This window comes from Rattus norvegicus, chromosome 8 (genome assembly GCF_036323735.1).
Source record: "Rattus norvegicus strain BN/NHsdMcwi chromosome 8, GRCr8, whole genome shotgun sequence".
Lineage (NCBI taxonomy): Eukaryota > Metazoa > Chordata > Mammalia > Rodentia > Muridae > Rattus > Rattus norvegicus.
Genome location: NC_086026.1, coordinates 75,247,855 through 75,260,980, shown reverse-complemented (window position 1 = coordinate 75,260,980; position 13,126 = coordinate 75,247,855). Strand labels below are relative to the sequence as shown.

General features: G+C 40.5%; 1 protein-coding gene across 5 annotated transcripts in view; it reads left to right on the top strand.

Moving 5' to 3' along the window:
• Window positions 1–12,629, top strand: part of Trip4 (thyroid hormone receptor interactor 4) — an 86,451-nt gene extending 73,822 nt beyond the window's left edge. For 3 of the 5 annotated variants that reach the window (XR_010053965.1, XM_008766281.4, XM_039081508.2), the window contains 2 exons: window positions 6,198–6,300; window positions 12,327–12,418. Coding sequence is in view for 3 of the 5 variants with exons in the window: in XM_008766281.4 (XP_008764503.3) it covers window positions 6,198–6,300; window positions 12,327–12,394 (171 nt within the window). In the remaining 2 variants the exon portion in view is untranslated. Of the gene's footprint in view, window positions 1–4,135; window positions 5,397–6,197; window positions 6,305–12,326 lie in introns of those variants that run through there. The other 2 variants (XR_005487825.2, NM_001134981.1) reach the window with 2 other exon arrangements.
• The last annotated feature ends 497 nt before the right edge of the window (window positions 12,630–13,126 follow it).

The window sequence follows — 13,126 nt, the reverse complement described above, 5'->3', positions numbered from 1 at the left end:
GTGTATGTGAACTGTTTCTTAAGTGTTTGCTTTTGCTGTTTGTCATCAGGAGACAGGAAAAAGATTCTATAAGTCATGGGCTAGAGCTATAGTTCAGTGATAGTGCTTGGCCATCATGCTCAAGTCACCACCACCACCACACACACACACACACACACACACACACACACACGCACACACGCACGCACGCACGCACGCACACACACTCACTCACTCACTCTGCAATGTGTATATAAAATTCACCTGGGGATCTGTTGGGAAGAGAGACATAATTAACGAGTTACTGATCATTTTAACACAAGGACAAAATGGGGGCTTCATGAGTTTGGCAGAAATTTTTATTTGGCTCTAAATCAGTAGTAGTTGCCAAAGATAGTACTAACCTTTTTCCTCTCTGCTATGAAAATGACTAAAGAAATGTTTTCTAAATGACCAGTGAACAGTTTCCCCAGAGAGGAGAAGAAATAGCTGTTTGGCAGTTAATTACCTGTTGTGTTAGACAGCTATGAAAGTTATGAGGCATGAAAGAGAGGTAGCCCTCCTCTGGCTGGAACTCCAGAGAGAAGTCTCTCTAGACCAGAGTCTTTGGCCAACGTTGGGTTGTTCCTTCATTATACAGCTCCTACTTCCTGACCTGTTTATTATGCTCTGTCAGTGACCCTTAAACGTAGCATCTGAGCTGCATGTGGCATTAGAGCGTATTTGTGCTCTTTGTTACCCCTGATGATTGATTCTCGCTGAGCCTGCTGCTTTTGCTTCTTTGTAAATCTCGACCAGAGATACAAAGCCCTTTTTTTTCCCCTCCACAGTGTTGGGCATTGAACCAAGGGCATTTTGCATGCTGGTAGATCACCTTTGAGCTATATCCCCAACCTCGCTTATACTTTTTCATTTTGATACAGTATCACTGAGTTGCCCAAGCTCTCTTTGAACTCTCTCTACAGCCCAGGCAGACCTTGAACTTGTACTTGCCTTCCTCAACCTTCCCAGTAGTTGGGATTAGAGGCCCACATTACCAGGGCCAACTAAGTATCCCTTAATGTGTCTGTAGTGTGGTCCTTAGTGTCCAGACCTCAAGGACAAGGGTTATGTTCTTGGGAGATACAAGGCTTATCCAAATGGGCTTCTCTTTAGTGAATGTGACAAGGCATAGTAATCTCTCCCATAATAGATAGGCCTCCGTCTGTGGACTGCTTTGTTCCTCATTTCTATTTCTTGTGAACACTCTCAAGTTCAGTGGAAGTTGTGGTAAAGGGCCCATGATCCCAGCTGCCCCTCGATGCCAACAGTATTCAACAGTTATTCACTGATTGCCTAATATATGCTGTGTCTGGTCCTAGCAGAGGGAGAGCAGAGGACATCTGGTGTCTTCCTCTATCAGTCTTATCTTCTGAGACAGTCTCCCACTAAACTTGAAGCTTTCCTAGCCCCGTTTCCTTCACAGCAAATGCTCTTAGGCACTGAGCCATCCCTACCCCTCCAGGGGTGGGGTGTGGAAATGTCTGCCCTTTTGAAGCTTTCATCTTGGTAAAGGGAAACAAAAAATATAAATAATTTATGTTATCACATCATGGTAAGTACTATGGGAAAAGATAGGTAGGAAAGAGGTTCAAAGTGCTAAATTTATAGGGCAATTGGTGCTGTGATTTCATTTTGTTTTAATTACTTATTTTTGTTGGTGCTGGTTATTGAACCAGAGCCTTGTGTGTACTTGGCAAGCACTCTACTGCTGATTTTTAAAATTGTGGGGACGGGAGAGATTTATGTCAGAATTGACATTTGGACAAAGTCCTAAAGGAAGAACATGATGAAGCCCTGTAGTAAGGCTTTAAAACATTCTAGGAAGCCAGGTACAGAGGCAAACTCGACTTCTGATGATTTGGGTCACAGCCCCTCCTTTTGGGGATATGAAAGTGAATGTGGAGCTGAGAGAAATTTAACAATATAAAAGGTTTCTGAATTGAAAATGCCAGAAATTAATTAAAATTCACATGAATATAGCTGTTTCTGGCAGACCTCATCCATTGCTGTATCAAATAAGTTCACCATAGCCTTGGTACACAGTTTGTGTTGTGCTTGACACACTATACAAGGTTTACCAGTGCTGCCTGGATCTTCTTTACTCAGACACCAGACTGCTCTCTTCTGAATTACAGTGTTCTTACTATCCATAGGAAGTGTTTTTTTTTTTTTTTCTGTTTTAGAAACACTTTAATTATGGAAAATAAAAATTTGTTTTTCTACCATCATTTCTCAGCACATAAATATCAAATTAGTATATCTTTGGATTATGTTTAAATATTCATCCTATTGCTTCTTTGAGTTGTTTCACAGAACATTAGAGAAGTGGTTTTTAAATGTATATGTATGTCATGTGTGCAGGTGCCTGTAGAGGCCAGAAGTGAGTGTTAGAGCCCCTGGACCTGCCTGATGTTGGTGCTAGAAGCAGATTCTGGTCCTCTGAAAGAGCAGGAGGTACCCTTAACCCCTAACCAAGTTCTGCAGCACCTAACCTGAGCTCTTAACCTTTTACTTTTATTGTGATAAACTTTATAGAAGAAAATCTTTTCCATTTTAAGCATATTTATGTGTTACGGTTCAATGACATTAAATATGTTCATAATGGAGTATAGTTACTGTCACTGCCTGATATCCTAACCACCAACCCACACCTACTAAATCATAGTCGCCCCCCTCTCCCCTCTCACTCCCTGATATAACCGCTAGCTCACTTTTTTGTTTCGGGGAGAGAGTTGGTTTACGAGACAGGGTCTCACTTAAGTAGTTCTGACTGTCCTAGAACTCACTTAGTAGACTAGGCTGGCCTCGAACTCACAGAGATCCACCTGCCTTCCTAGTACTGGAGTTAAACTATGCCCAGCCACTTATTTTCATTTTTAAAAAAAATGTTTCATTTCTTTTTTAAAATTTGAGTGTATGTATGTACACCACCTATGTACAGGAGCCATGAAAGTCAAAAGACAATGTTGGATAACCTGGAACTGGAGTCACAGGCAGATGTGTGCTACCTTGGTGCTGGGAGCCAAACTTAGGTCCTATCTCTCCAGCCCTTTCTCTCTCCTTCCTTCCTTCCTTCCACCATATGTGCTTGCATATGCACAAGCATATAAATCATGGTGTTTGTGTGGAGGTTATAAGGCAACTTTATACAAAATAAGAGGGCACCTAGTATCTTTGCTACATTTACTTATTTATTTGATACATACATACATACATACATACATACATACATACATACATTCATTCATTTATGGACAGTCTGTATCCTGGAATTCTGTATATGAATTAGGTAGGCCTAAAACTCATAAAGATCCATCTGCCTCTGCTTCTTAAGTGCTGGGATCAAAGGTGTGCGCCATCACACCCATCCTCTACCTTTGTGTGCGATGCTTGCTTTTTACCCTCTTATCCAGCTAACTGCTCCTATTTTACTTCCTATCCATGTGACTTTGCCTGTTCTAATTACCTTTTTATCATGCAGAATCTGTCTTTTTATGTCTTATTTCATTTACCATGCTTCCATAGTTTTCTCATGTTGTAGAATGTCTCAGCATTTCCTGTCTTTCTCAGATTGGAAACTGGAAAATACTCTGATGGAGGTAGAGTCTTAATATTTTTTTATTCAGCTGTTATAGCGCTGTTGGTGTTGCTTAGAACATTAGTGTGCAAGTAGCCATCTGAGATGCTTTCAGTTTCTTTTCTGTTGCTGGGGATAATGATAAATCTCTGCTGAACCTTTTGAGGAGCTTTCGAACTGTTTTCCTCTGTGGCTGTGGCACTTTACATTTACATCAGCAATGCAGCAGGGATCTGCCTCCTCATACCTGTGCCACCTTTTGGTTCTTGCTTTTGTCACATGTAGGCCATCTTAGTATGAAATGGTATCTCATTGTGGTGATTTGTGTGTGCATGGGTACACACACACACACACTCCTTGTATGTGGGAATGTGGGAAGCATATGTCACAGGGCATGCTTGGAAGTCAGAGAACAACTTTACCTGGAGTTGTCCTCTTCCACTGTGTGTGCTGAAACTCGGGGCGTTAGGTTTAGCAGTGCAGCAAGTATCTTGCCCCGCTGAACCATCCTCCTTGTGTTTTGATTTGCATTTGCAGGACCTTGGAAAGATTGCTGTTACACTGAAGGAGAGCAACACGATTGTAAATGCAGCTAAGGCTGGAAGATGAAAAACAGCCAAAAAATAGGAAAACTAGGAAGAAAATGATACTTTGGAAGTTAAGTGGGGATCATGTTTAAGACAGAGGAATAGAAATTTGTCAGGCTAGGAATGTAGCTCAATGCTAGAGCATTTGCTTACCATATGCGAGGCTTTGGATTTGATCCCTAACACCATAAAAATATATATGCTAAATAAATGGGCTAGCCAGGTGTGATAGCACATCCCTAATTTAATTCCAGCATTTACTGGAGAGGCAGAGACAGCCTGTCAGATTTTCCAGGATAGCATAATTAAGATAAAACTGAGAGCTGATCATTTAATTTAGCAACATGGAGGTTAGCAGTGACCGTTACAGGAGTAGTTCTATAGCAGGTTAAAAACAGCTGGGTGCGGAAGTGCACACCTTTAACCCCTGCACTCCAAAAGCAGATGGACCTTTGTGAGTTGGAGGCCAACCTGGTCTACAAGTGAGCCCAGAATAGCCAGGGATATGTAAAGAGACCCTGTCTCACAAACAAACAAACATAAATAAATAAGATTTGAAAATATGTAAATAAATGCAGGCCAGGGAGGTAGTTCAGTAGGTAGAGGCTTGTAACACAATCACAATCACCTGAGTTCCATCACCACATAAAGCTCGATGTGGTAGCTCACATCCACAGTCACAGTGCCAGCATTCCTAAGGTGAGAAGAGAGAATGCTGTTCAGCAACAGAAGTAACAAGAAAGACCCTGCCCTGAAACAAGGTAGAAGGCAAGAACCAGCTCACAAAACTTGTCCCTTGGCCTACACACATTGGTAGTCTTCTTCAGTTCCTCTTCAGCTTTTTGAGAGTTAATCCTCTGAGAACCTGGAGCTCACAGACGTAAGCTCACAGTGAGCTGCATGAGTGAGTCTCTGTCCCACTCCACTCAGTGTGCCTACTAATCTATCCTCCCAGCTCCTTTACTGCAAATATTTCCATTTTGTTTATAAGTATGTTGTTTGTGACTGATACTTGATACTAAGTTTATATTTTATGTATGAGTACACTGTAGCTGTCCTAAGACGCACCAGAAGAGGGCATCGGATCTCATTACAGATGGTTGAGAGCCACCATGTGCTTGCTGGGAATTGAACTCAGGACCTCTGGAAGAGCAGTCAGTGCTCTTAACCACTGAGCCATCTCTCCAACCAGAGAGGGTAGATCTTAAAAGGTGACTAAGAAAATAAGAAATAAAGTTCTGTTTTTCATAGTAGTTACTGGGAAAAGAGCTTGTGTGGTAACTAAGTGTGACCGAGATGCCTATCAGTCACTTATCACACATGCTGCACGATAGACATCCTAAGATAAGAAATAATGAAAATCAGATCATCTGGGCATTGCTAGAGAATATTTCTGCCAACCCATAATAGTTCCCTAATCTGTCATTATGTAGCTGGCAGAGTCTTACTTTAGGTTATGTCTGCTTTTGCATACAAAAATTTTAAAAAATTACCACTCTTTTAACTATACAAGAAAATTAGTTTTGTGGCATGACTTTTTTCAGAAAGTCCTATTGCTTACCTTTCTCCCTAAGCAGGTCTGGAATATACCCAGCTGAACAGCCTTTACATGCTCAAACCTTTCAGAATAAATCATCTTCCTTCCCCTTAGTAAGAATAGGGTTGTGTATACTGTTTCTGACAGAATTTCCATAAATGCTTTAATTTCCTCAAGTCTTCCAGAGCTTCCATTGGGTTGAACCTAGGGTGCTGCCCAACATCCCTGACTCTCATGACTGGTTGTGTTAAAAGAACAGTCAGTTCTCAATCTCTTTGAGAAATTTCAATCATCCTTTGTTTGTGAAGCCGATTCTACTCTTGGAAGCCAGAGATGGCGGGCAACAGCCTGTGTACTACCATGTTAAGAGTTGCAGAAAGGTAGAGGTCTGTTCTTGTTTGTTGAGCACAGTCCTCCTGGTCTGTGAACTGGAGAGCACATTTGTCTCAACCAGCCTGAATGTTTTTCTTTCCAGTTCCCGGACATCAGTCAAGAGTCTGACTCTCCATTTGTCTTCATCTGCAAAAATCCCCAGGAAATGGTTGTGAAGTTCCCTATTAAAGGAAATCCTAAAATCTGTAAGTCATCATCTTTGATGATCTCAAATACCATTCTTTTGTATTTAGTGTTCTACTTGGTGTTGGGAAAATTATGTTTATCAATAGCATTAATGATATATTTATTATACTATGGCTTTTCAAAGTATACCTTGGTGTATAATTATTGGCACGATAGCAAACTGCTCTAAACTTTTTGTGCAGGACCCCAACACATTACATGTTACTTATCAGTGAGCTAGACTTGCTACTGCAGTCTGTAATCTCAGCATTTGGGAGGAGGAGGTAGGACTGTAAGTGTGAAGATAGCTGGTACTGTATAAGTGGGACTCAAAACAAAACACTACAGAAAATGGCTAATTGGGTGTCAGTAAACCCAACACTAAGGAGAGTAGAGGTTTGAGGATCAGAAGTTCGTGGTTATCACACTACTTAGGGATTTCCAGAGCAGTCTCCTGTGCTGCTACAATTACACCTTGTTTCTAAAACAAAAAACAAAAACAAAAAAAGAAAAGAAACCTGGTAGGCCAGTCTGAAGTTCATGAGCTTCTGTCTCAATATTTTTATTTTATTTAAGACTTAAGAAATCTCTTTTCCTTTTTAAGATTTATTTATTTTATGTATGAGTACACTGTCACTGTCTTCAGACAGACCAGAAGAGGGCATCAGATTCCATTACAGATGGTTGTGAGCCACCATGTGGTTGGTGGGAATTGAACTCAGGACCTCTGGAAGAGCAGTCAGTGTTCTTAACCGCTGAGCCATCTCTCCAGCCCCATTTTATTATTATTTTTAAACAGATTTAATTCACTTTATTTTTCTTGTATAAAAACCCTTATGTGGTAGGTAGGCACAGCTGGAGCTTGAATCCTTGAACAGAGAGACTGTGGTGTTGGTTTTCACAAGATGATCAGTGAATTCCTGATAAGGAGAACAGTCTCTTTCCAGAAGTCAGAGGTCAGGCAGCTGTAAGTCTTAGAGATGGCATCAAAGGTGGCCTTGGCACAGTTGCTCAGGGTAGCAGTGCAGCCACTGATGTGTAGCAGTCATTTATACTGGACGTCCTCAGTAGCTTCTTGGGCACAGGAGCAGAGACAATGCCAGTTCTTCTGTGGGGAGGGATGAGACGTACCAGCATAGAGCCACAGCAGCCTGTCACCTTGCACAGACTTATGGGGCTTGCCAATCTTGTTCCCCCAGTAGCACAGGGACAGTGGAGAACTTGGCCAAGATGCTGGACCCTCGGGTGGCAGCGGCTATCTCCTTGGAGCACTTAACACCAACTCCATTGTGACCATTGTAGTCCCCAATAGTGACAAAAGTCTTGAACCTGGTCTGCTGGCCAGCCTGAGACTGTTTAATGTGCATTGGTGTTTGCCTGAATGTGTGTCTATGCGAGGGTATCAGATCCCCTGGAGCCTGAGTTATAGGTGGTTGTGAGTTGCCATGTGGGTGCTGAGAATTGAACCCCATCCTCTGGAAGAACAGCCAGTGCTCTTAATCACTGAGCCATCTCTCCAGCCCCAAATTTAAAATACTGCATTATATCTTACAAAACACATGAAAATCTCTATGAGAGTTATAGGAATCATGACTAACACTTTTCCCCCTTGTAACTTCTTGCTCATCTGTTTCATATGATTTGGTATGTTTTGTTTTGAGACAGTCTCACTATATGTAGTCCAAACTAGCATAGAACTCAAAGCAATTCTCCTGCCTCACTCTCTTTAAGTGTTGAGATTATAGATATGTTGAGTACTGAAATGCTTTATGTATTAAATGTAAAAATATTGAAAAAACACAAAAAACTAAACATTATTACTACTCTGAAGAGAATGTGATATATGTTCACTATATTAACCCAAGTCTTTATGACAGTCTTAGGTAGCCCAGGCTGACCTTAAACTCTCTGGATAGCTGAGGATGATCTTGAACTCCTGTTTCTACCTTCAGAATGCCAAGATTATAGATGTATACTATAATGCTAAGGTTAGAATCCACATCTTAGAAGAACTAGGCTCTAGGATATAGTGGTCACTCCGCTGGTAAGGGTGCTACTGACAAGCCTGAAAACTCAAGTTCAATCTCTATTTGGTGGAAGGAAAGGATTGAGTCCTGATTACATGTACACAGTGTTACAATGGCATGCATGATCATACATACACATACAGTGTACACATACATATATACATACATAGAACATACATACGTGCATACATACAAACAATGAAAAATAAAAGGTAAGGCTGCCTCCTCTGTAAGAAGCCTGAGTTCCTTGCTTTAACCCAGTTGGCTTAAGAGTTGATTCTTTTAATCGTCATGTGGTTAGATGTTACAGATATGAAAGGTTGTTAAGAGTTCACAGATTGCTGACACTAGTCTGGCTTTCTTTAATGCTTCCCGAGTACTGGGATAATGTGACAAAACACCTGGCTAAGTTAGGAGATTTTTTTTTTTTAAGATTTATTTTATTTATTATATATATAAGTACACTGTAGCTGTCTTCAGATACAGAGGGCATCGGATCTCTTTACAGATGGTTGTGAGCCACCATGTGGTTGCTGGGAATTGAACTCAGGACCTCTGGAAGAGCAGTCGGGTGCTCTTAACCGCTGAGCCATCTCTCCAGCCCAAGTTAAGAGATTTTGCAGAGGATAGAAGTTCCATTCCCAGCACACATGACAGCTCAAAGCTGGAACTCCAATTCCAGGGGATCTGGGGATCTCACACTTTCTTCTGGACTCTGTGGGCACCAAACCCACATGTGGTACATATACATACGCACAGGCAAAAACACTCACATAAAATAAAAGATCTTTTAAAAATAATAAATGTTATTCACAAAGCATTTACATTGTATTGTATTAAGTATGACAATCTATAATGAGAATTTAAATTATACAAGAAGATATAGAATGCATGTAAGCCTCATACCATTTCATGTAAGGGACTCATAAAATACCTATGGAGTTTTATATTTGTGAGGATTCTAGAGCCAAAGCGCCACAAATACAGAGACAATTATTATTTTAATTAGTTAATTAAATGTCTTAGTGTGCTTGGTCTATAGAAAGCACATGTTAACCATAATCTCAACAATTCTATGAATTAGGTTTTACCCACTCCTTTTGATTTTGTGCTAAGTAATCAGGTTTAGGAAAGTTTTGAGGGTTTAGATTCAAGTAATTAATTAATCTAATTAATTAATTAAAGCCTATAGAACCAGATATTCTCAGTTATTCCCAGCCAAGTAATAACCAGGCTTGACCCTGCTTAGCTTCCAAGATCAAACTAGGCAAGTTTAGTTTGTGGGGTTTTTGTTGTTGTTGTTTGTTTTGTTTTGTTTTTTTAAGATTTATTTATTTTTATTTTATGTGCACTGGTGTTTTGACTACATGTATGTCTGTGTGAGGGTATCAGATCCCCTGGAACTAGAGTTACAGACAGTTGTGAGCTGCCATGTGGGTGCTAGGAATTGAACCTGGGTCCTCTGGAAGAACAGCCAGTGCTCCTACCCACTGAGCCATCTCTCCAGCCCCTGTGCTTGCATTTTTTGAGATAGAATCTCTAGGGTCTTAGTGTGTGGTCTAAGCTGACTTCAGCTGCATTGTAAAACCTAGACTGACCTTGAACTCAAGACCCTCCTGCCTCACTCCCTAGAGAATTACAATTGCAGGTGTGAGACACCACACCAACTCAGAAATTGCTTTTTTTCTCATCTTTCTGGCTGTTTTTCTGTTCCTTTTACTTTATCCAATTGCCTCAGGAACAAATTTCCAATTTATATTTCATTTTTAGGACACAATATCATGGCACTAAAAAGGGTCGTTAAGTAGGGTGTAGTCTGTTTTCTCCTGTTAGTTGAAAATAAATTGAAGAATGGAAATGACGAGGTGATATCCTTACACAGCTAGAGGAAATCTGAGGAACAAGCCTAAAATAAAAAAAAAAACCCAAGGCAATACTGAGAACTGGATATCTGGAGACTTCAGTAGATCCCAGATTCTCACATTAGTGTGTCGTAAAAGCCGGAAGAAGACTTGATACTTACTCGAATCTCACTCTGTACCACCACCTTTTATCTGCTGCTTTGTGTTACTTAGTGGACTCTGTTTTAGTGAGGATTTAAAATCTGTGTTAGTTGCCTTTTTCCGTTTGTTTTTTGTGGTTGTTTGTTTTGTCTTTGAGACGAGGTCTCATATGATCCCCGTTGGTCTTTAATTCACTACGGAGCTAAGTCTAGCCTTGAACTGGCCCTTCTGTTCCCACCTCTGTTGAATTTATTTGATGAAAGTGTTTATTGACCACCTACCAGTTGACAGTCCCTTCAGTGTTGTGAGGGAGACAAAAGAAAATCTGTCTTGAGATAGGGCTCTTTGCCAGCTTGCTGTCACATTCACATGCCCAGTGAGGCGGCCTATGGGATGAAAGAACTAAGTCACTGGGAATGCCCACATTCTAAAGCCCAAATTACAATCAACGGTGTTGTGACATTATGGATAGCATTTGGGTAGCACAGAAAAAGGTGTACTGCTGTTCTAGAAGCAGGTGCAGCCCTGAAAAACTAGGGAAAGAGACCTAAAGGAACGTGCAGGGCTGAGGCTGGTTTTCTCCCAGGCTCCTTGTGCAGCAGTTAGAACACGCATTCTTATCGTAATTGGACAAATGAGGCCATTGAAATCCAGAGAGGCTGAATGACTTGTCTGGTTCATACAGGTATTAACCAGCTTCTAGTGAGAGTTCATTCTGTCACATCCGATTGCTCAACAAGTGAAAAGAAGCAACCTCTGAGTAGCAGTGCTGCTGGGTATGTGCTCACAGCGTGCCAGGCTGCCCTGTACCAGGACTCTGCATGAAGCTTTTCTATATTAGTAGCATAGCATCGTCATCACTGTTGACCTAAATGAGGCTTTTTGAGGGAAAAAAATAAATTTTTAAGCTTTTTTTTCTCAGACTAAATAGGAACTTGAAAATTTTTCCTCATGAAATAGATGCTTTCAAAGACAGCTCACACTTCACTAATAAGCTACATCCTGGTAGATCAAGGCATCAGTTTCAAGATCACATCATTGGAGGATTTCTCATTTGGATCACTTGAGACACAAGCAGGGGTTGGGGATTTAGCTCAGTGGTAGAGCGCTTGCCTAGGAAGCGCAAGACCCTGGGTTCAGTCCCCAGCTCCGAAAAAAAAAAAAGAACCAAAAAGAAAAAAGAGACACAAGCAGGCTTTATTTTGGTTTTTTGTTTGTTTTTGTTTTCTTTTTCTTGATTTATTTTGTTTGAAGCAGAGGCATGCTATGTATAGTTTTTACTGGCCAAGAACTTGCTACGTAGACCAACCTGTTCTCGAATAGATGGGATCCTTTGCTTCCAGAGTACAGCTCTCTGCATAAACCTGACAGCCGCTGAGGTTGCTTGTCTTCTAGGTGTAACACTTAGAAGAGCCATATAATCTATGACCTTTACCCCCTTAGCTGGTGATAGGGACCCTCTGTCAGGAAAGCATTTATGTGGATTCTACTCCACTGCCTCAGGTCACTCCCCCTATTAAGTATGAGACAGCAAAAGGATGAGTTGAACCGCTTTTCCCACTGTGAGGGAGGTTCATGCTTTGTACTCAGCTAGTTAACAGGTCAGAGGAATGGGTCTCCTACTGTGTGAAGTGCATTTCTGTATAGCATGCCCCTGTCCTTTCTTCTTTTCTGTTTATCTACAGGTCTGTGATCTTTAGAAAATTTATGTTAGTATCACACATCATAACCTACAAAGTTAGAAATATTAGCTACTTAAATTCTTTAGATAAATGTGTGTGTGTGTGTATGTGTGTGTCTGTGTGTCTGTGTATGTTTGTCTGTCTATGTCTACAGTATTCCCACTGCTTTCTTCTTAGAAAATAAAACCCTGAAGTTTGGAAATGTCCAGCGTCCTGAAGCAAGATAATTGAATGTGACAGGAACACAGTAACCAGAAGACCTAGGAGGCCAGGAAAGATTTGCAATGCAAATATAAAAATAAATAATGAGTGAGACTTCTTTTTTCTCTTACAGGGAAACTGGATTCCAAGATCCATCAAGGAGCAAAGAAGGGGTTAATGAAGCAGAATAAAGCTGTCTGACCCAGGAAAAAAGGAACTATACAACATAGTGGAGTCTTGTGTACTAAATTGCTATCCGCTGGTCCTTTGGGATGGAAGCAGTAGAAAGCTAAAAGGCTTGGCACCAGGCTTCGGTCTCTGAGAATTTAAACTCTTACCAAATCTGTATATTTTTTTCTTAAAGGATGGGATTCTTTATGTAGTGGGTCAAAAATCTTTAAATATGTTATTTATAAAAACTCATTTTAAAAATTCTAGGTCTTTGACATTTTCCTCAGAACTAAATTCAAAACAGGAAGGAACAAATTGGAAATTATTTTCCTCTGTGAGATTTGTATTTGTAATTAGGAAAATCTTAACATATATTAACATTTTTACAAGAGACTCTTTGAATTTAATTTTTTTTCTCAAAATAATAGAATGGAGAATATTAGGATGATGGAGGAGTCTTTGTTTAATATAAGCCTGTGATGAAGTGAGAATGTTCTTACCAAATGTTCTGCTTTTGACATCTTGAGACTGGGTCTCATTCTGTGACCCAGGCTTGCCTGGAACTTACAAAGTCCTCCTGCCAAAGCCTCTCAAGTGCCAATGTGTAGATCAATAGTGGCATGCTCAGCTTCTAACCAAGTCTCTCAGAGTGGAAGCTAGAGTTCCCATCCTTAGCAGGTTTTCTTTCTTTCTGGAAAAGATAACATGAAGACATATTTCTTTGTGCTTTAGTTTGAAAATATGGCTTAGACTGGGAAGTGA